We start from the raw sequence: 22861 nt of genomic DNA, 5'->3' as shown, positions 1-22861 counted from the left end.
TGTTCTTAAATTCAGATTTTGTGTCAAAGTGAGGCATCAACTTGCGGCGCTCCAGTTGAACCCGAATATAGCCATCACGATTTTCATGACCATAAACTTTAGATGCTGATTCAGTCCAATATTTGTACAGTTGGAATATGTTTTGTCAGAACAGGTTCCAAGCGGGGCTGTGTTTGCCAGTCAATCAGTTCTTCATAACTAGTCGCTTGAAATCGTATCTCAGGGAGTTGAAATTTTCGATTTGGTATGTCATCTTCACGAGCACGAAGAATTCTCTTCAACGCAAGCTTACGGATCACTTGACGGTTGCCTTTGAGCATAGCCAGAATAATGCTCTCGATATGAGCCGGGTAGCTATTGCGCTTCAAAACTTGCTGAACAATTATTCGATAACGCACAGGAAGAAATCGTGATGTTTCTATCATTTTATAATAGTGTGGAGCAGCATTCCAGCAGTTTGAATGTTTCTTAATGTCAAACCAAACAACCGCATATGAATTCACAATAAATTTAGCCAAAAGTATTAGTTCATTTGATGGATCTTCAGTAGATATATAGAGGCGTAGAACACGGTTTGCTAGTGTCAACCACCTTGCATGGTTTAGTCGCCCAGGTGTTCTAGAATTAAATCTATCTGGTACAACACCTGTCTTCACCGCATTAACAATTTCGAAAAAGTACAGTTGATCACTGCTTAACAACTGCTTATTGCATATAATAGGTTCACCAACAAGTATGGCAAAGCTGACTATGGGTTTCTTAACAGACATTGAAATAGACTTGCCAATTGGTCCATTAAATGAATGGGGTCCAGTTGTTGCACCATCTAAGGAGTGAAAAAGATGTCGCAAAGGAAGCTCGTTCAGATGTAAAAGACAAATGGACCAGTGCAGTGGTCGACCAAGTTCAATTTCCATTCTGCGTATAACTCCATTGTTTAAACCAGTATTAACGTTAGTTGAATCAGAACCAATACAAACAAGGTTCGTGCAGTCAACAGTATCAATTATTGAATCTGCAATGGATTTGGCTGATCCACTTGTTGGCGTACAATGATCAACATACTTTGAATTTGGCTCTGATAAAATGGAAATATGTGCCTCAGAAATCACAGTCTGCCTATCCCCCTCAAGTTTTAAAGTCTGATCTTTCCTTCCATCAAAATACAATCCAGTAATTCTACAATCAGCATTTTTACAGGATGTTCTCAGTAGTTTTCGTTCTCTGCGAATTTAAATTCCGATCCATTGGCCCCATATGTTCTATACCAAAATCAACCAGAGTTGCTGATACAATCGCGGCAACTGCTCTATCTGATATGCCAAAACCATCTGCTTGTAGAGCAATATTTTTTAAACAACGGTTTTTCAGACGAGTTGATGTGACTTCGGTATCGACATCTGATACGGAAGGGGAATAAGTTTCGGTGTCAGAATTGTTGTCTGTTTCATTATCTGATTCATTATCAGATGCATCAACGACTCTGGCACACTTAACTGCAGTCTCTTCCTTTGATAATGAAACAGATTTTCGTTTTAAACGCCTCTCAGCACGTGCGGATTCCTTCTTGTCGATTCCAGCTATTCTGCCAACACGTATAGTGCGTTGATCAGTTAGGAAGTCATGCTCAATTGCTGGCACCTTCAGAACCATTGGACAGCAACAAGACGAAAGTTCTTTGCATTTACACGAAAAAATGTCAAACAATGTGTCAAGATCTTTTTCTATTTCATCTTGTTTGACTGTTGCAGACTTTGATCGAATCACTTTCTGAACATTGCCTATGTACTTCTCCAGCTGTAATTCTATGCCTCGAAGACTTATAGTAGGAACTGATGCTTTAATCCATATCTGAGAAAGTTTCTCTGCTAGTTTCTTACAAACAGACCGTAGTGGTTCAGTTTCATAATTCTTCTCAGACAAGTATGCTTTGCCTACTTGCTTGTGGGTTGGTAAGCAAAAATTGGGTAATTCACGACCTTCTCCAAAAAGTATATGACGATTCTTTGAAGCTTTAGATCTTGAAATCATTATTGTTTTACAATTTTATAACATATCAGAATTTCAGTTAATTTCTAAAAATACAAGATGAGACGGATAAATTCTGCAATCAGTTGATAAAAGCAGATATTAATAAACAATCATATAAAAATAGAATAATATAATAATACTAATATAATAATATAAAGTTATAATAGCGTTGGAGTTAATCATATCATTAGGGTTAATTTAGTTAGGTAGGTATAGGTTTGGGTCAATTTCATAACCTTGGGATTATATCTAGTATTAGGGTTAAATGCATGTTTCAGTTAATGCATGTACTAAAGTAAATATACTTAGCATATAAAACCTTAAAACTTAAAAATGCAAAGTATAATCAATTCTTTAGAAATATTTTTTTTGTAAATATTAAACAACACCATTTCACGCCACTTTTCACAAATTCTAAAAAAAAATATTTTTTATGATCCGGCCTATTATATATATATATATATATATATATATATATATATATATATATATATATATATATATATATATATATATATATATATATATATATATATATAGTTCCTTCTCTACTGAGTGACCAAAGTGAATTAAGAGATATCTGTGATGTTTTTTTTTTTAACTAGCAATTAGAGAGGCTTTAAGTTCACTATTTTTATATCAGTGGAAAGCAAATAGTAATTTTTTGCTAGTTGATGTAAATAAACTTCGTCTTTGCTAACTGTTCGACATTTGGCTTTAAAGACCGGTTTTTAAAGCTAAATGTCGAATAGTTAGCACATTTAACGTGGTCGACCACGTTAAGTCTTAGAGACTTGATGAAAAAAAAATAAGCTCCGGTATAAATTAATCAAAATGAAGATAACAGCAGTTGAACCCATGATAATAACAGGAGAGATGAATTTACCATCAATACCTTACACATTTTACACTTGCAGATTAACACAAAAGGAGAATAGACTTGCTTACTCCTTAAAAAAACTATTATGAAGCAATTAATTCAATTCAGAGTTAGTTAGTATTTAGAAAAATTAATATTCGCTATTTATTGGCAACTTATTGGCAACTTATTAGCAACTTATTACAATTTATTTGCAACTTATTGGCAACTCATTACCAATTTATAGGCAACTTATTGACAATTTATGGGAAAGTTATTGGCAACTTATTGGCAATTTATTGGCAACTTATTGGCAATTTATTGGCAACTTATTGGCAATTTATTGGCGATTTATTTGGCAACTTATTGGCAATATAATGGCAATTTATTGGCAATTTATTGGCAATTTATTGGCAATTTATTGGCAATTTATTGGCAATTTATCGGCAATTTATTGGCAGTTTATTGGCAGTTTATTGGCAGTTTATTGGCAATTTATTGGAAATAACAAAATTTATTAAAGCAATGACAATTAAAATAAACAAAAAAAAAACAAGCGCTCAAAATCGACCTGAATACATTTTCTTACACGCTTTGGAAAATTTTTGACGATGGCCGCGCATTGTTCAACCGTTATCTCGTACCAGGTGCAGCTATGAGCCGTTTTCAGTACTTCCTCGTTGGCCTATCTTGTTTCCGAGAATTTTTCTTCCAGGATACACGAAACGGGTTATGATCCCGCGAACTAGGCGGCCACACTTCTTCGCCCCAAAAGCCGGACAACAACTCCTCGCAGACGGCGATTTTCGAAATAGCAGAATTCACCGGCGCACTCTGAATCACGAAGCAGAAATTGCTTTTTAAGGTTTTCCTTTTTTATTTGCATTCAGTTTTTGTTTCTTTATAAAAAAGAGTATTTTTATTTTTTTTCAAACTTTGAATATTTAAAGGGTGTTTTTAAGGTGTAAAAAACCTGACATTTTTGTTAAAATCCTTTCAAACTTATATGATAAGCGTTAATATTCTATATTAAATTTATGCGAAATTAAAATAATCATATATTTAATTGAATGTAAAACTAGAAAATGAAAAAAAAAGGTTTTTGCATTATATTTTATGTTGCTTTTTTGATTTCTTAAACATTGATTGTTCTAAGCATGTGGTAAACAGGGGTTGCCTCGTGTTTTTTTAATAAAATATAGCTAGACTTGCAAGCCATTGGTAAATAGAACAGGTGGCTGGCTCACAAGTTCAAGTGGCTGGATAGCCAGCTAGCCACTAAAAAAAAACACAAAAGTAACTGCGGCTGGCTTATAAAGAATGAGGCTGGTTAGCCGGCTGAAAGTGGAAAATATCCTCTCTTGTTTTTAGTTATTACTAAATTTGTAACACACCCCTAAATTATTTCACAGCAAATTAATGTTTTCGTGTATAAAAATAATCATATTCATATTAGTTGGTTCCAGTAAACTTCTGCGAGAATTAACAATCAATCCAGCAGTTGAAAACATGGATTCTACTGCTACACTACTTGATGGAATACATAAGTATTCATTCACCAATAGGGATTGCGATTTCCCGGACTTTTTCCATTCCCGGGATAGCGGGAATTATTTACATTGTTCCCGGGATCCCGGGAAAATCCCGGGAAAATCTTCATCAGAGAAAATATAAATAACTAAATACACTTTTCTATTTTTCTATTTATTTTTTGTAACTGTTTACAACTTTAAAGTGATTTCTGAGAAAAACCAGTGCATCGAGATGAATGTCGATCAATCTAGTTCTATAGTTGGTAAAAAAAAATCCAGTTGAACTAAACACCCTTTCAGCCTCTACACTGGAAGGACGAATAGTTAAAAGCGCATTATAAAGCATATCTAAGTTATGCGAATTTTTATTAGTAGCTTCAAACAGATTGAATTCTTGACGCATAATTGATTTATTGCACTTGACTTCAAAAACATCTTTTTTTTTTACAAATTTTTCTAATCTGGCAGCCATAGATTCAGATAACTGATTTATATCAATAATACTATTGTTAAGTTTTCTATCGCTATCTTTTTCTTTTGCTATATTTTCAATTATGGGAAAAAGTCGACCAGCTATTTCAATCGCTAAATTTATCATAACTGCTTTAGATGGCATGCTAAATAAGTCATCATCCATATCATTTTTTGAAGATTGTGGATTATCTAAAAATTTTAGTAAACCAACAAGATCTTTTTTTCTTCTTTGACATATTCTTTCAATTAAAGCATTTTTAAGATCTTTTGCTAGGTAGCAATCTTGAACATCAAGTTCTTTAACCATAAATTTTAATGTGTCATCAGCTGTTAATAAAGTTGCTTCCCTTCTGCAAATCATTTCAGAACCTAAGACAATAAGTTCCAGACTTTTTGCTAAATTTTCAATTACTGTAAGTTCATCATCAGACAACATTAGGTTTTCTAAACTGAAATCCACGAGAGATTTAAAAACTGCTTTTTTAACTTTAATAAATCTTTGAATCATGGTCGACATTGAATTCCAACGAGTTTTTGAATCCAAAATTAGCACTAGCTCTTGTCCAAATTCATTTTTAGAATAACGCTTTAAAGAATCCATTTTTAAAGGAGATCTTTTAAAAGTTACAAGTATTTTTCTAACTTTAACAAGAACTTTATGAAGCTCAGGAACAAGATCAGGAACTTGGTCACTAATTTCATTTTGCTGATCCTCCTCCTCATCATAATCATCGTCATCATCAAAGGCATCATCTTCAATATCTTTGTCATTAGTACTTTGATTATTATTTTTACCTTTTTTTTTATATATTACATCAACAACGGCTAAATGTATTGCTTGTGCAAAACAAAGTTGATATTCAGAAGGCGAAGTATATCCTAATTTTTCCATAACAGAAGCACCATCAGTTGTTATGCAAACTACATCATTTGTAAGACTTACATTAAACATGTTTAATTTTTTGATGAGTAGTTCTAGGCAATCATTTGAATTGTGCGATCCTAACATTCGCTCTAATCCAAGATTAATAAAGCCTTCATTAAAGTAAAGATTTATATTCATAAATCTTCTGCCATGTTTTGAATATTCATCCAAATCTATACTAAACTTGCATTTTTTTTCTTTTATTTCGAGTATCTTTTTTTTATTTTCTTCGACTATTTCCAAATAATATATATATATAAGATTCATGACATCTGTTTTCGATTTAGGAAGAGTGAAGCCTTTATCACGAAGCAACTCATGAATTTGATCCGATTCAGTTATTGCATTAATAGAAAAACCATCAATCGCAGCAAAACGAGCCAATCGTTCTCCCAATGAAACTTTTTTTGTCATGGAATCAATTGTTAATTGAACACAACGTTTTTTAGTTGATGGTTCTTCTTCTTTATTTAAAATAATATTATGGATTTTTTCTAAATGCCTCTTCAATCCAACAGTGGAACCACCTTTGCATAGTAATATTTTTGGACAATGTTTGCATTGTGCCTCGTCTGCTTTTTTAAGATCAAAATAACTCCAAACCTTCGAAGTTTTAAGATTTAAGGACATTTTTTTAAAAATTCCCAATGCGCTGCGATAAATTTCAATATGTAAACAATATAAATAAGCAATATTTCTTATGGTCCGGAAAACAAAAAATTCTGACTTTGGCGGGAAAGTTAAAAAATGTGTGCACAAAAATCCCGGGATCCCGAAAAAAATTTCCCGGGATTCCGGGAAATTGGAATAAAATTTTTACTGGGAATTTCCCGGGAACAAATTCCCGGGAAGAATCACTATTTGCCAAACGTGCCAGATAGGGAAATTTTTTATGGTTACTTTTCCGAAACACCACAGGATCTTTTTCTTTTTCTTCTGTTGGCAGACAATTAACATAATTATTTACTTCCCTTTCTAGTGTTTGATGTTTACTTTGATCATGATTTGGTAGCGTAGTTTTTATTTCTAGAAGCAGTAATTTCTTCGCAGTTGGATAATTTTCTAAAACAAAATGATTTTAATTGAACATTATAATAGTTTTAATTGAACAACATAAACATTTAATTGAGCTACATTTTTGGTCAATTGAATGTTTGTTTAATATTTGATTAATTAAAATTAGTTATATTATTTAACGTTTTTATTTTATTTATATCATAACTTTTATTTATTTAGCTTACCATCTTATTTTCTATTATTTAGCTTACCATCTTTTAGTAGTTTATTGTCATTTTTATCAACTGCATTGTTAATTGCTGAATTTGAATTTGAACTTTCTGCAAAATTTGATAAAGTCTCTAAGAGTATATCAGTTGCATCATTATTTGGAAAGATGGATTTAACTGCTGGATCTAACAAACATGATAATTTGGCTGTTTTTGACAGTTTCAGAGGCTGTTTTAATTTTGAGCTACCAGCTAATTTAAGCTTTTTTATCACTGGTAAATCGTTAGAAGATACCTGAAGGAGTGATGCAACTTTATGCTTGACCAATAGCAAAACAGAGAGAGAGTTACCCCCACTCATAACTTTTGTCAAGTTTTGAAATGGTTTATGGGAAACTTTACAAGTTCGCTTAATAATTTTAGATCAAATTCATCTAGACACAATTCTCTTTTTTCCAATTTTTTTAAATAGTTTTTTTACACCATTATATAACTGTTTAATAGACTCTGTCATAAAAAGTGCACTGTTCCATCGGCTACATACTTGGAGTTTTAAACTTTTATGTTGTTTAGATTTGTATTTTGAGTTCTCTTCAAATAGATTATCATTTTTTTCATATTCATCCTCACTATCTACAATAACCGAATTGTCGTTTGGGTTTAATTGATTCTCCTTCGATATTAGTTTAATTGGGAATTGTTCATCAAGATTAACAAGTTCTTTTACTTCAGCAATTTTTCGTAATTTATTATAAACATCCACATCATCATTTGTACACAAAAATTCGTTAATTAGAGCAGTAGATTTGAAGCTCAAACATGTAACAATATTTCGACATTTCTTGAGCAAATTTAAGACTTTTGTTAAGACCATCAGAAACCAGAAGTAAATTCAGCACATGAGCTAAGCAATATTGTGGCTCTTCACAACCCAGTAGACTAGAAGTCTTCATCATATTTGCAGCACCATCGTGAACATTATACAAATGTAACTCTCCACACTGCTTGCTAAACATATCTTTAATAACATTCTTCATAAAATCTGCAATATTTTCTGCTGTGTGGTTTTCCAGTGGTGTACAAGCTAAAGTAAAAATTTTTCTATCCCATTCACTGGTTATTACTGAACACTTTACACCTATATATGACAGTTTTTTGTATTTATCTGTCCCACCATCAAAGAGTAAAAAAGCAGCAATTGAATATTTTAAAACATCTTCGACACTGCTTTTTACAGCTTTGAACATATCAATTAAAGCCCCGCATGCCAAAGATGAGCGTGATGTAATGACTATACCTAAGTTTTTTTCAAAAAAATTTATAAAACCAGTTCTTTCAACAAGATTAAAAGATAGCAAATCGGTACAAAACCAAAGTGCAATGTCACGACTCGTGACATTGTTCGTGACTCACGAGTAATATCAAATTTTGCTTTAGATGATGAACCGCTAACGCTGCACCAATTTTTTAAGATGTTGTTATTTTTTTCTTTTGTAGATACATTATCAGTAATAATTTTGTGTACTAAAAACAAATGATTTTTCATGTTTCCACTTGATGTAGAACGTTTTACTGAATGAATTTTCGACAAATGGGCAGGCTTTTTATTATCTAATGTAGCTTTTTCAATTTCCAAACATGGTTTGCAATAATAATTGCTTTCATCGAGATTTTTACCATCTTCAGCTACTAATTCTCCATAATAATTCCAAACAAGTGAAGCACATTTTTTTTTAAAGGTGCTGCATAATCTTATCATCAAATATTTATTGATGAGTTTTCATTTGTTTCGCGACAAGATAATGATGTATTACTTATTGATCTTTTAATATTAAATCTCTAATTACCAAAAAGGAAATGTACCTGGAGAAAAGGAAATTTCTTTTATATGCAGTTTGCTCCTAATGCGAAGGTAAATAAGAAATATTTGTTATCAAATTATAAACCGAGTCAAACCATGGAAGTAAAAATTATTATATTGCCATGGTCAAACGAAAAATAAGCGCAAAAATGAAGTAAGCACAACAAATTCATAAAAATCAGAGAAAAAAAAAAGGATTGAGCGTAACATTATAGTTTTAAAAAACAAAAAGTGACCATTTCAGCTGTATTTTAGCGGCGGCTGCATTTTGAATGAAATAGCGGCTATTAGTGGCTCTTAATTAAAAACTGGTGGAAGTTGGATATTAACTAAATTGGCGGCAACGGATGAATAGAGGCGGCGGCTACCAAGTCTAAATATAGCTACTACAAATTGACTTTACCGGCATGCAAAAATATTCAGGCGACCTCTTTGACCTCATGCTTTAAAATCATTTTTACTACTGTGGTTTTTATTTAAAAACTGGCTTAAGTCTGTGTAGAAAATGAAAACGCAGTTCAATAACATACGGTAAGTTTTTATTTGATTCAGTTTTACCTTGCGATTTTTTTTTTATAATTTTTTAAAATGGTTACATTCACTTAGAGTTACAAAAAAAACCGTTTTTTTTTAATTGTGTTTTTTTTGCAAAAAAAAAATGTTTTTTTTGTGTTTTTTTTTGTTTTTTATAGTTTTTTTAGTTTTTTTAGATTAAAAAAAATTATTTACTTTTATTTAATTTCTATTTTTATTATAAATGTAATACAATATATAATAGTAACATGATATATGATAAATATATAGTACATCACTTGAAAAATTTATTTTTAATTAACAAAAGACTCTGTATTCTGGCTTTCTTGTTCATTAAGGTCTTCTATTGTAAAGTCAAATCCGTATTCTTCAGAGTCACTTGATACCTCTGACTCTAAACTCTGTGAAGTACCATTGTCCAGAAAAAATTCTTGGCTTTGACTTGTTGATGATTCTGCATTACATTTTAGATTTTTGTGTAAATTATGTGATATAAATACTAATTTTGAAGCTCTGTCATTTGTTAATCTATTCCGTTTTTGATTGTGGATCCAAGATTGTCTACTAAATGATCTTTTGACTGCAGCACTTGTTGGTGGAAGTAATAAAATTTTACTTGCAATATTTGATAGTATTGGAGCACAAGAACAACATATTCCTTTCCACCAACTTACAGGAGATGAATGTTTTACTGAAGCCCATATAAAAGGTTTTGCAAAAAATCCTTCGTTTGATCTACAATCAGCTATCTCACCCAAAATTTTGTCATCACATTCTTTAATAGAAGAATCCATTTTTCCTAATTTATGTAGCGTTTCAATGGCATCAATCTAAAGAAGATGTTTTAAATAAGGCATCTTAATTCATTTTAAATATAATTTCCTTTTTTTTCAATTACTTTAAATAAGGATTAAATTCTGAAAATACTCACCATTTCATCTCCAGAGAAATGACATCCTTTATAACGTGGATCAACTAAATTTGCAGCAAGATGAATGTTTCGAATGTAAAATTTCCTTCTTTTGGCAATTATTTCCATCATAGCATTTGCCTCGCTTTTTAGAATTGGACTGCAAATGATATTGTCCTGAAAAGACTTTTCTAAATCTGAAAATGTTTTTGCAACAATGGAGAGACTTATTTTATCTCCTTCAACTGCTGCAATGGCTATGGCTATTGGTTTTAATAATTTGATAAACCCATCCACTTTATCCCAGAACACTCCTGACAACAATAGGTTTTGAATAGGCTTAGCAAGAGACTTTGCTTCATCGTCAATAGCTAATCCCCGTAGTGCTAATCTGTTGTTATGAAGACTTTCCATACAATGTATAATTGAAGCCCATCTGAAGAATATATTTATTTATAATTAAATATTTATTTGCCTAATGTTATTTCCATACTAAGTATTATGATTTATAATGTAATATAAATTTTTTAAAAATTTATAATAATACTTTTTATGCTTTATTTTTTATGTTTTTATGTTTAATTTTATTATAAAATTAGTTTTTAATAAACCTAGTTGTTACTGGAAGCTTTAGTGATTGTTGAATGATTTGTCCTGATTTCTGCTGATGTTGTTTTAACAAAGCTGATAAAATTTGAGAGTTCTTTATCCCTTTTACCACCATTGTGCAATTTCTTTGGGAATCTGCTATTGATTTCAAGTTACTCGCATCAGTAAAAATTAAATTTAAGGTATGTGCCAGGCATCCATAAGGATATATGTGATGAAATTCAGTAACTATTAGTTGCCATGCTTTTTTCATATTGGCTGCATTATCAGTACAAACACCAAGAACTTTCATAGGTCCAACATCGCATATTATTTTTTTAACTATATTTGCCATATATTCGCCAGTATGACTTTCTGCGCCTAAATAAAGAGTTATACGTTAAATAATTATAATAAACTATAAAAATTTTAATATTTTTGAAAAACTTTACAACATTGGAGAATATAAAATAAAACTTGCTATCTGACAATTCTGAAGACATGATAACTAAAATTAATCTAAAAAGACTACCTGTTTCTATGCTGGTCCAAAATAAAGGTTGAGGTACCGTTACAACAAAATTAATGATTCCTTCATTCCTGTAAATAGTAAAATCTATCTTTATTACTGATTTTTATTATTTATGAATTATACACATGAAGTTAGAATGCACCTAAATTATATATGTGTAGCTTACATTGTTACATAATTTTGTTATATAACGTTTAAAAGTATCTAGGTATTGGATACTCCTATACTAGTGCACAAATCAGAACGTAGATAAATAGTCCTACTATTTTAAATCGTATTTTCCTTGACTGATATTGCTCCACCCATCACACAAAATTGCTACACTTAAAGCAGTTCCCACAAGTTCTTTAACGGTAGTTGAGGTTTCATTATAAACCCTTTCAAGTAGGGAATTAGACGACATATCACGGTTAGGTAATTTAAATGCAGGTCTCAATTTTGCAAAGCTGTCTATCCATAGTTTATTTTCAAAAACTCTTAATGAGCACCCAAAACCATAGACAGCGCGTGCTAAATCCATTTGCGATTCATCCTGTAAAAACATGAAATTTACAAAAATTGTTATTACAAAAATTACTTATGTACTAAATAAAGTTTGCTAAATATTTGAAAGTATTAAATATTCTAAATATAATTCTTACTATTGTTCATTAGTCATTTTGTCCGAGAAAATGTAGGATGGAATTTTATTTTTCTGAGGTGTGAATGGAACTCTTGTTGAAGAATGCAATCGTTTCAAGGGAGGCTTATCTGAATTGGTTTTATTTGGCTTACAGTCTCCAAACTTAGGGGTTGTAGACCTACTTTGGTTTCCACAACAGCTTGGGGTTCGAAAGAAGGACTCAATTGGAATTTGCAATATAGCAGATGATAAACATATTTTTTCCTTTTTTTCCATACATTGAATAGGTAAGTTTTCAGGAATATCTTCTTCCATCATTAGTTCAGTTTGAACTTTCTTTTGTTTAAAAGGCATATCGTTCAAATATTTGTTTTTTATTTGATCTCCACATTTCATACATTTTGCAATGTGCTCGGTCATTCGAGTGCCATTTTTTGATAGCTTTAAGCTGCAAAATTTGCATATAACTTGTTGAATTTTAGAACCTCCAGATTCTAAAGGCGCCTCATTGAACAATGTAGCTACAAAACATTTCTTTCTGCCTGGCATCTTTTTTTTTAGATTTCTTTTTTTTTTTAAATAAATATAAACAATTTTTTTAAAATTGTTTAATATTAAGTTTTTTTCATTAGTTATACAAACTTAGTTATTGTGTTATTTTTATTTACTTGAATACTTTTTGAATAAATAAAATTTTAGCTATCTAATTGCAATTTGAATAAACATTTGAAAAAAATGATTTAAATTTTATAAACTCAAATGAATCCAAGATAAAAAAACTTATTAAAAACAAAATTAAATCTTCAAAATAAACCAAACTATTTCAATTTTAAATTCCAATAATTAAAACTAGTTAAAATTTCAACTTTAAACTCTGTTTAAAATTGAAATATATAAAATAAAGAAATAAACTATTAAAATTTTACAAAAGTAATAAACAAAAGTAAATAAAACATTAAAGTAAATTTTATATAATTGTTGGTTCATTTTTGTATTTTGCAATGCAGTGATATTTCATTCATTTTTATGAATGAAATAACACTGCTGAAATAACCTTTTTATTTCATTCATTCAGTAGTGTTATACTTACAATTAACTAGTTACTACTAGTATAGTTTTTTTGAGATATATTAAAAAAATTACTTAATTTTTTTTTAATATTTAATACTATTTTTTTTTTTAAATATGCATTTCATTTAATAGAAAACATTCATATTTTGAAGGTTTAATGCCTCTGAAACTGTTTCAAGTATTATTAATATCTTAAATTTAATAAATACTAAAAAATAAAAAACAGTTTTTAAGAAGAAAAAAACCGTTTTTTTTGGGTTGCAACTCTATAAATTTGTAAGAAATATTATATAGGGTAAAATACATTACATTTAATAAAAAATATGTATATTTTGAAAGTTTACTGACACTGTAACTTTTTAAAGGATAATTGATATAAAAAATTTAATGGACACCTAAAAAAAAACAAAAAAAACCATTAAAAACATGTTTTTAGGACAGGCCTGTTTTTTTTTGCAAAAAAAACTTGTTTTTTATAACAAAAACGCGCATGTTTTTTTTGAGTTGCAACTCTACATTCACTCTTCGTCAACTTTTAACACATGCATTTCTCCGATGACATATAATCTTTTAAAGCCTGAGCTAAATTTTTTGCTGTCCAAATTTATTGTACTAAATAATGTTGGTTGTATGATTAGTTTCAAAACTTGTCGAAGCCTGGTTTTTGAGTTGATAAAAAGCATTAACAAATGTGGAAAAAAAAGCAGTTTGTTCATAACTAAATACAAAAAGAGAGGGAGAGAGAGAGAGAGAAAGGGAGAGAGAGAGAAAGGGAGAGAGAGAGAAAGGGAGAGAGAGAGAAAGGGAGAGAGAGAGAAAGGGAGAGAGAGAGAAAGGGAGAGAGAGAGAAAGGGAGAGAGAGAGAAAGGGAGAGAGAGAGAAAGGGAGAGAGAGAGAAAGGGAGAGAGAGAGAAAGGGAGAGAGAGAGAAAGGGAGAGAGAGAGAGAGAGCATAGAGAGAGAGAGAGCATAGAGAGAGCATAGAGTATATATATAGACCCTGAGTAAGAAATAAGGAAATATGAGAAGGTACAGCTTACTTTAAAAGAGGGTAAAAAGCGGATTCAGCAGGATAACCAGCTCATCAAGCAGGGTGAACAAAAAATGAAGGAGGGCCAATTAATACTTAAAGGTCCTGTACTGAAATTAAACAGGGTTGTATGATGTGTGTGTTTGAACGATGGTTAAGCACATAATGCTGTGGTATAAAAAATGATTTAAAAAAATATAGCATCTCGGTGCTGTCATGTAAGTCAAGCAAAACCTATGGAGTTTAATTTGGAAACCATTTTGAATAAAGATAAAAATGTAGAAAATAATATATTGATATTTGGAATTTGCAGCCTTCATTTATGGATATGCAGCATAGAGTGGGTCTTTAATACTGCTTGCAAACTGCCAGCAGTAAAACAAGGAAGAAAAAATCCAGTTAAAAGCAGCCAACAGTTTATTGAAAACAAAAAAAAAAATCCAGCACTTATCCAAAATAAGGGTCTCTTTTGTCAGGAAGGGAAGTGATACATCCAATACTGGAAATGTTGCAGGAAAATTCTTTAACAATCCAGCTGTGGCTGGAAGAACTTTAAACTTGAATACCAGTATGATCAAACTATTTAGGGATCTGCACATTGATATTAACTGTACAAACACAAGATCAGATGTAAATATTTTCAAGCAGAAATCTGAACGTCTGTTTGTTCTCATTTCTAACAATCAGTTTTTAAAAGCCATTCAAATGTCACAGTCTGTGCATAGGATGGTAGTTCATGGTGTTTCTTTTAATAAATATTTTAGGTAATCAATAGGTTCTTTGTCTGAGTGTCCCATTGAAGCCAAGAACAAAGCCAACAAAACTACACGAGTAAGCCATGCATGTTTAACTTCTTTTGCCGAAAATACAAGAGATACAGCTAATTACTTATTTATGGCATTTGACATATCCATATAACAAGAAAAACAAAATACAGGAAATATAAAAGCCAGAACAAAATTAGGATTCAGCAGATAATTGTTGTTAGGGTAAATATTGGAGAGAGCTTTGTGTACTTTAAGTTTAGATATTTAATGGTATCCTTTAATTTTATTAAAGATAGATTTTCGACAATGTGCTGTTGGTAGCCAATCTGATATTTCTGAGGTCTTTCCGTATAATCAACACAATGTGTTTTTTTTATGCTTGCAAAAATAAATAAAAAACTATATGAAAATTGATCCTTTGTTAAAAAAATTACTTCAAAATGTTAAACAGTTTTCTAGTTATTAGGCTATTTCCTTTTTTTCTATCAGAGCGACGCATAGTGCAGTGCCCTGTCCTGCTCAAGCAAAACCTTCTTGAACGAAGAGCTTCGTAGCCTATGGGTTCAGTACGTTGCGGTAGCTGGTGGTATTGATCTTGCCGTTTCTCTCGATGAAGACCACTAGCTTCTTGCCAGTAGCGCAGATTCTGGTCCACACCATCAATGAGGCTGGAAAATGACAGTCGTCAATTAATTTGGCCGTCGCGGCTTTCTGCTGACCTTTCTGGAGAAGCTGCTTGCAGATCTGACGGTTATTTTCTCGTCAGTAAAGAGCGCCCTGGACAAGCGACCATTGCCAACCAGCCGACGCATTCGGCGGCATTTCTGCAGCCGCTTCGCCTTCATCGTTTCTTTCAGGAAATAGACTCGAGCGATCTTGTAACTACGAAATCCTAGCTTCTCGTTGATGATATGGCGGACGCTTTTCTCATCGACTCTAAGATCTTTAGTCATCTTGCGCATCGATGTCTCGGGAATTTGACGAATTCAGCACTTTTTTAATATTATCTGGAGTCGTCGCAGTGGTTGGACGGCCGCTTTGAAGACGGCCTGCAGACCCTTCTGTGTCTTCGTAACATTTTACGATATTTTAAATGGTTCGCATCCCCACCTTGTGCAACTCCACAAATGGAACACGTTGATTTTCATGATCCACAATATAATAAAGCTGAAAATAAACAAATCAATAATACTTTTTTTTAATCAAAATTTCACATAGAATCCATTGAAATCAAAATAAGTATCTAAAAAAACTTTTGATCAATACTAAAAAATGCAAAATATTCCGCACCCTGTAATAGCATTAGACATTTAAATTTTAATTTCTCTAAGTTATACAGGAAATATCAGTGTCTATAAACTTTTTCTAGACTTCTAAAAGGGCTGCAAATGTTTTTAAAAATTGATTTGAAATTGCAGAAACTCTTTAGATAAATTTATAAAGTTTTTGTGGAGCAACTTAAAAATTTCTAAAAGTTATGTATATATAGAAATATCTGTAGAAATTCTATAGAAGTTTAATAATGTATTATTGCACTTTTGTTGTAATTGTTGTAAAAGTGCTCCAGATTATTTTAAAGCAATAATCTAGGGAATTGCTATATAATAGATATATAGCTTTTATAAGAGCTTAAACTTTGAAAAGTTTAATACCATAAATGGCTGGTAAAGTATTATTAAAAAGTATTATGAAATATTGCAAATGCTTTAATCAAGTAGAGGATGTTAGTACTTCACGTTCTACTTTTTGGAGAAATGGGTAATCTGGAAACTCTATGCATTGCTGAAGAAAAATTATTGATAACTGTTTACAATCTTTTCATGGAACAACCTAGTGATATATTTCAAAAAAAAGGTATCGGCTTTCGTCCCCTCGTCGACCGTGTAGTTCTTCGATTCTGGATATGTTCTTCCTTAGTTACAGGTATTTCAGGTATATCATGTATATCAGATCTATCACTATTGGAAAGATCGAGTTTCTCATTGTTGATGGGATCATCATGTATAGCGTCTCCATTATTCATAGGTGTGTTAGGTTCATTTAGGCGTTTGTTTATTTGATCACAGTGTGCTAATGTTCCGGAGGAGTTATTCCTCAAAATGATTGCAGTGTTAAGACCAGCCTGAGATATGAATGCAGCAAGTTCAGGTTTGGAATCTGGTTTTTGTCGATACCATAATTGTGTTCCACTTTCAAAACTCATAGTGAGAGGAGATCTTAGCTGTCTCCCCATCATCTCGGAAGGACTTCTTGATCTCCCTGCATGGGGTATTGTCCTATAGCTTAAAAGCATTCTGCTTAAATATCCACATAATGAACCTTTATCTGGTGAATACGCTTTTAACCCCATCTTTACTGTCTCTACCATTCTTTCGGCCGCTCCATTAGATTGAGGGTGGTATGGCGGGGTTTTATACGGCAAGCAACCTATTTTCTTTAGCCACCGCTGCAAGGTGGTATCATGAAATTCGGCAGCGTTGTCAGAGACCAAAACTTCCGGAACTCCATTTCTCGAAAAGACATTTTGTAGTACTGCCTTCACTGTGGCAGCTTAACGGTTATTTACCTTAATAACTACCCCAGAAAAGGAGTCTACTAAAATTAAAAACAGTCCTATGCCCTGCATATGGGCATGATCCATATGTACTCTACACCAAGGTTTACTTTCATTTGGCCGTGTATGTAATGTCCTCTCCTTCTTCACTTTTATTTCAACACATTTTTCACAGCTTTTTAAGTATTCTTCGACATCTTGACAGTAGCCAGGCCACTAGGCTTCCAACTTTAATCGACATCGCGTTTGCATTGTGCCACAATGTATGTCATCATGGACCGATTTGATGAACATCTTCCTCATCGTTCGAGGAGGTATAATGAGATCTCCATTACATATGATTCCTTTTTCGATAGGCAGTTTATTCCTAATAGATTTATAAGGTCTTTCTGTTACAGAGCATCTGCCCCAATTATTTTTGCTTATTCTGGTTTTGATGTCCATCAATACTCTATCTATTTTCCGTTTCTTTCATTATTTGATCAAGGTCCTTCTCTTCATCTTGTGATAGAAAAGACAATCTTGATAAGGCATCGGCATGAGGAATATTTTCTCCCTTCTTATAGTTTATTTCGTAATCGAATGCCATCATTTGTATGGCCCATCTTAAAATTCTAGCGGATGTGACTTTGGGCAGTTCTTTATTACCATCAAATATAAAGTCTAGTGGCCTGTGATCGGATACTAGTTTAAATTTTCTACCCAACAAAAAATGCCTAGCCCTGTGAGTAGACCATACAATAGCCAAAGCTTCTCTTTCAATATTAGAATATCTTGTCTCAGCGTCTGATAAAGTTCGCGAGAGATACAATACAGGATGGCCATTTTGTGAAAGTATTCTAGATATAGCTTTTTCGCTGACATCGGTTGTCAATTCCAGATCCTTTTTAGCAATTCAAATGCATGTTGATGTTCCTTTTTCCATTCGAATATAACCCCTTTCTTTCTTAAAATGTTTAAAGATATAATTTTTTCAGCATATTTTTGTATATGTCGACCATAAAAGTTTACTAGTCCTATGAACGACTCAAGTTCCTTTTTATCCTTAGGAGGGTTTATTCCGAGTATTTTGCTGACTAGATTACGATCTGGGGTAACTCCCTTTTCTGACAGTTCGTATCCTAAAAATGAAAGACATTTCGCTTCATTCACTGATTTTCTTGTATTTATGCTCATTCCAGATTTCTTCAATTTTCTCAAAATCTTATTCAAATTTGATTTAAGTTCTTCAGCATTTTCCGCACCAACACATATATCATCCTGGAATCATGTTAGGGATAAGATCACCTACAACAGATTCTATCGCTCTCTGAAATATTGCACTCGCTGTTTTTATTCCAAAGGGTAAACATGTCCATCTTAATAGTCCGATAGGGGTATTAATTGTAGTTATTTCTTGTGCTTCTTTGTCCAACTCAATTTGATGATAAGCTCCCTTTAGGTCAATTTTAGCGAAATATTTCATTCCCGCCATTTTATGGAATACCGTCTCAATATTGGGGACAGGATATGAGTCTGAGCATATTTTTTGATTAACCCCTATTTTATAGTCCCCTTTGGAGCAAACCTTGTTGTATCATCTCATTCAGTTTATCTATCACTAGTGGTTTAATGTGAATAGGGAGGGGTCGCGATTCGAAATAAGTTGGTTGTATGCCGTTTTTTAACAGAATATTAGCTCTGTAATTAATTAAACGCCCATGAACAATAGGGTCTATACTATTAATTAATTTTGTAACATTGATATTTAATACATCCATACCAATTAGGCCATGATTTTTATTACAGTCTGCAATGATAATTCGTACTATATTCATTTTTGATTCAGTTTCCAAAGATGTCTCAAATTCACCTAGAACTTTTATGATTGTACCATCAAACTGTTTAAGACGAAGATAGCATTTTCATAGCTTCGGTCTAGATATAAGTTCCCAAAATTTCTTTAAAATGATTGTGACTTGACTCCCTGTGTCAACTTGCATATTCATATTATAATCGTTTATTTTTACATTAATCTCTGAATTTGTACCATTCATGTTAATGGAGTTACAGTAGTATCATCGTTCTCTATTTCCTCTACTGTTTTTTCATACTTAGTGTTTGTTCTGCATACGTTTTTAAAATGGTTAAACTTTCCACATTTTGTGCAATTTTTTCCAAATGCTTGGCATTTCCTAGGTGGGTGGTGAAGGCCACAATATTTGCATTTAAATGTTTTTTCTTTGTTTTTATCAATATGATTAACTAAAGGTATGTCTATGTTGCTTCCAATGTTGTTTTGTATATTAAAACATGATATTTGCTCCAGTTGTCTGATAAAATCAATACATGCTCCTAATCTAGGCGAACCTCCACTTTGTAACATTTCTAGGGCTTTAATTCTCTGATCAGAAGACTGGAGGCCATCAATCAATCTCATTTGAACTAAATTATCTTCCGCACTTTGGCCATCTTTTCCCAATTTTTCGAAGTTGCAAAAGCGTGAAGCTTCACGTAGTCTTTGTGCATTAGGGATATGACAATTTTGCAACCTTATATCCCCATACGAAATTTAGTGGAGATTTTGTGCAAAAATCAGAAAAATAACAAGCATTTTTACTATATGTCAAAAAAGTTCACCCCCCAATTAAAAAATATTTGTAAATTTTTTTTAAAAAAAGTAGTTTTGCAACACATCTTCCACTACTTTATAGAAACCAATAAACATGTATAATTAAAATTTGTCTACTGCGTATTTGACAATAAGTATTTAATATTTAGTTTTTCTATGCTATGGCATAATGGCATTAAGTCTTGCATCACTTTCACAGCACGTTCTGCACATATATTTGAACGTTGTGTTGGTATTGGTGTTGGCTCAGTGGACCAAAACCTTTTCAATGATTTCAATGCTTTAGGATGCTCATTGCATGCTTCTAATAGATTATAAAAGTCTGCAGGATTGAAGTAGTGAACCCCAAACCATATATCACCCCATGAACCACAGATGAAGTCACATGCTGCTTGAGCTGATTCTGATTCTTGGTATTCTGGTACTAAAATGTAAGCAAGTAGAATAAAAATGGCTCTCGAATTCCACCTTGCATTGCTTATAGCAGGAAGTGATTTGAAATTAACTTTTGGAAAGTTACCTGTGCTTTTAAACTTTCTATAACATGCTATTAAGTGATTCAGGAAATCCATGTCATCTCTCCAGCGAGTTCGCTTCACTTTTGTCAAAGGATTTCCAATATTACTAAACAATAGCTTCAAGTTCTCGTAATCTTGCTGCAACCTTGTCACAAAAGGGTAATGGAGATATGGTGACATTGTCGATCCTTCAAAAAGATCATTCATGACATGTTTCAAAAGAGTATCTAGAATATGGTGTTGGCATCCAATAAAAACAGGCTTTTCTAGTCCAATGGTTTTAAAATGTTTCTGTAACCGTGTAACTACACCATTTCTTAATCCTGTATTTGTAGATGTTGCGTCAGATACAATCATTTTTATGGCTGGCCACAGCTCATACTCATCTAGCACATGCTTTATCCCATTATATATTGTTTCACTTTTTCCATTCATCATTTCCAGAACAGCAAGCCTAACCTCTCTATTTTCATTTTTCAAAACAACTACTTGATGTTCCATTTTCTTTATTTGTTTTCCATCAAAGTGCAAAGACCACTTTTCATTTTTTAGGTTTTCCATATAATTTGCTTTCAACTTTTCTCCTTCTTTCATAACACCTTTGTAGATACCACTTTGCGTTGGAGTATGAATAGAAATACCACTTTCTGAAAGAGTTTTACAGACTTTATGTGCTTTTTTGGTACTAATCTTAGCAGAAATCACTAAATTTACTGCTGAATTTGTTTTTTGTTTTTTAGATGATGATGAAGGACCTTCAGCTTCAATATCACTGCTGGAACACTGCTCTTCACTTTCTGAAGGTTCTCCTTCACTAGCTGATTCAACAAAATCTTGTCCTTGACTGATGGACATTTGTTTCTTTATCAACACTAATTTTCTTGGATGAATACCTTCAGCATCTTTAATTGTGGTACAATATCCAGCTCTTCCATTTGTTGACTTTTGAAGACAATAAAATTCTTTATCTTCCTGACACAACCATTCACCTTTCTCATCGGTTATGTCAAACAATCGTGTAAAATTTTGAGTTCCGGGTTTTCGACTATCTTTGTCAAGTTTTTTCAATACATTTTCTATTTTTCTTTCTGCTGCCGATTTCCCTTGTTGAATAGGAATATTTAGCTTTCTCCATAGCAATTTAGTTTCTTCAGCCACAATTGCAATTCTCTCCTTTCTACTTTTCACATTTGATGACAAACTTTTAAATCGATCAATGATACGCTGTTCTGTTGGCATCTTATTCATTTCACTAATACTTTTAACAACAGTAGTACATTTTCTGGAAGTTTTAGCTTTTTCAAACCTAACTAAATTTGATTCCCAAACTTTCTTATTCTTGTTTGAAGCAACTCTATTTTTGGACATAATGTTCAAAACACAAGATAACAGTTTGACAAAGTTAAAGAAGACAATTCCGGTTATATACAAAAAACCAATTATAAAATGCTGAAGCACTTCCGCGCGGTCCAACAGGGTTCAAATCGAAAATTGCAGTTATTAAAAGTTTCAGTTATCTCGTAAAGAAATCTGTAGAACTTATGATGTTTGTGATCACAGTCGTATATTGAGTAAGATTGGGTTCTCTATTATATTTCTAATCTATAACTCACTAAAAAGATAGGAAAAACTATTTTCAGCTTGAGGGGTGATCTTTTTTGACAATTTACATAAAAAAAATATATTTTATGTTTATAAATATAATTTCTCCACTCATGGTTACATCGGGAATAAAAAATTTTTAAATTTTTTTTTTAGACATACCCCTATTGTGCATATGCTACAATGTTTTCATTGTTTTGTTGTTTTGATGCTAAAAATCTAACTCTTTCAGCGATAATTAAACGTTTCTGAGGCCTCAAATGGGCCATACTAACAGTTTTAATATCATCGAATATAATATTTTCTAACTCTCTTGGATATACCATAAGGGAAATCTTTTTTACTGCTTCAATGCCTGCTTTAGCCAGAATTAAGTCTGTTATCTCATAAAAATCGTTTATCTCATCTTTTAATTTCTTGGAACGTGCGGAGGCTGCAAAGCACCTAATCCATGCTTCCGCATTGTCTGGGTCATCTAAAGTCAATTCAGATCCTACTCGTAGCGCCATTGTTGTATCGTTAATAAAAACCAGAATTTGTAATGAAATACATATATATTATAAGTAAACCATCTTTACATGCAAAAAAACTCAACTCCTAAAAACGCCACGTATG

General features: G+C 32.1%; 3 protein-coding genes and 4 pseudogenes across 3 annotated transcripts; all 7 read right to left on the bottom strand.

Moving 5' to 3' along the window:
* Positions 1–22861, bottom strand: part of LOC149888288 (uncharacterized) — a 324912-nt pseudogene that overhangs the window by 71644 nt on the left and 230407 nt on the right.
* Positions 111–1257, bottom strand: LOC149888299 (uncharacterized; annotated as a pseudogene).
* Positions 4579–6516, bottom strand: LOC149888298 (uncharacterized). Its single transcript, XM_090089250.1, has 2 exons — positions 4806–6516; positions 4579–4770 (listed from the first exon to the last, which is right to left on the bottom strand). Exons 1-2 carry the CDS (start codon positions 6449–6451, stop codon positions 4758–4760), a joined length of 1659 nt encoding a protein of 552 aa, XP_089945376.1. The 5' UTR covers positions 6452–6516; the 3' UTR covers positions 4579–4757.
* On the bottom strand, positions 7478–8593 carry LOC145186236 (uncharacterized; annotated as a pseudogene).
* LOC149888297 (uncharacterized) lies at positions 9736–11334 on the bottom strand. Its single transcript, XM_090089255.1, has 3 exons — positions 10964–11334; positions 10374–10788; positions 9736–10272 (listed from the first exon to the last, which is right to left on the bottom strand). The coding sequence occupies exons 1-3, from the start codon at positions 11293–11295 to the stop codon at positions 9736–9738; spliced, it is 1284 nt and encodes a 427-aa protein (XP_089945381.1). The 5' UTR covers positions 11296–11334.
* On the bottom strand, positions 11735–12643 carry LOC149888296 (uncharacterized). Its single transcript, XM_090089268.1, has 2 exons — positions 12117–12643; positions 11735–12008 (listed from the first exon to the last, which is right to left on the bottom strand). The coding sequence occupies exons 1-2, from the start codon at positions 12641–12643 to the stop codon at positions 11735–11737; spliced, it is 801 nt and encodes a 266-aa protein (XP_089945394.1).
* Positions 19420–22755, bottom strand: LOC149888295 (uncharacterized; annotated as a pseudogene).

Source organism: Hydra viridissima, unplaced genomic scaffold, assembly GCF_058129835.1.
Source record: "Hydra viridissima isolate aposymbiotic clone 2 unplaced genomic scaffold, HvirCarnegie_v1 scaffold_5, whole genome shotgun sequence".
Taxonomy (NCBI): Eukaryota; Metazoa; Cnidaria; class Hydrozoa; order Anthoathecata; family Hydridae; genus Hydra; species Hydra viridissima.
This window is presented reverse-complemented; position numbering and strand designations above follow the sequence as displayed.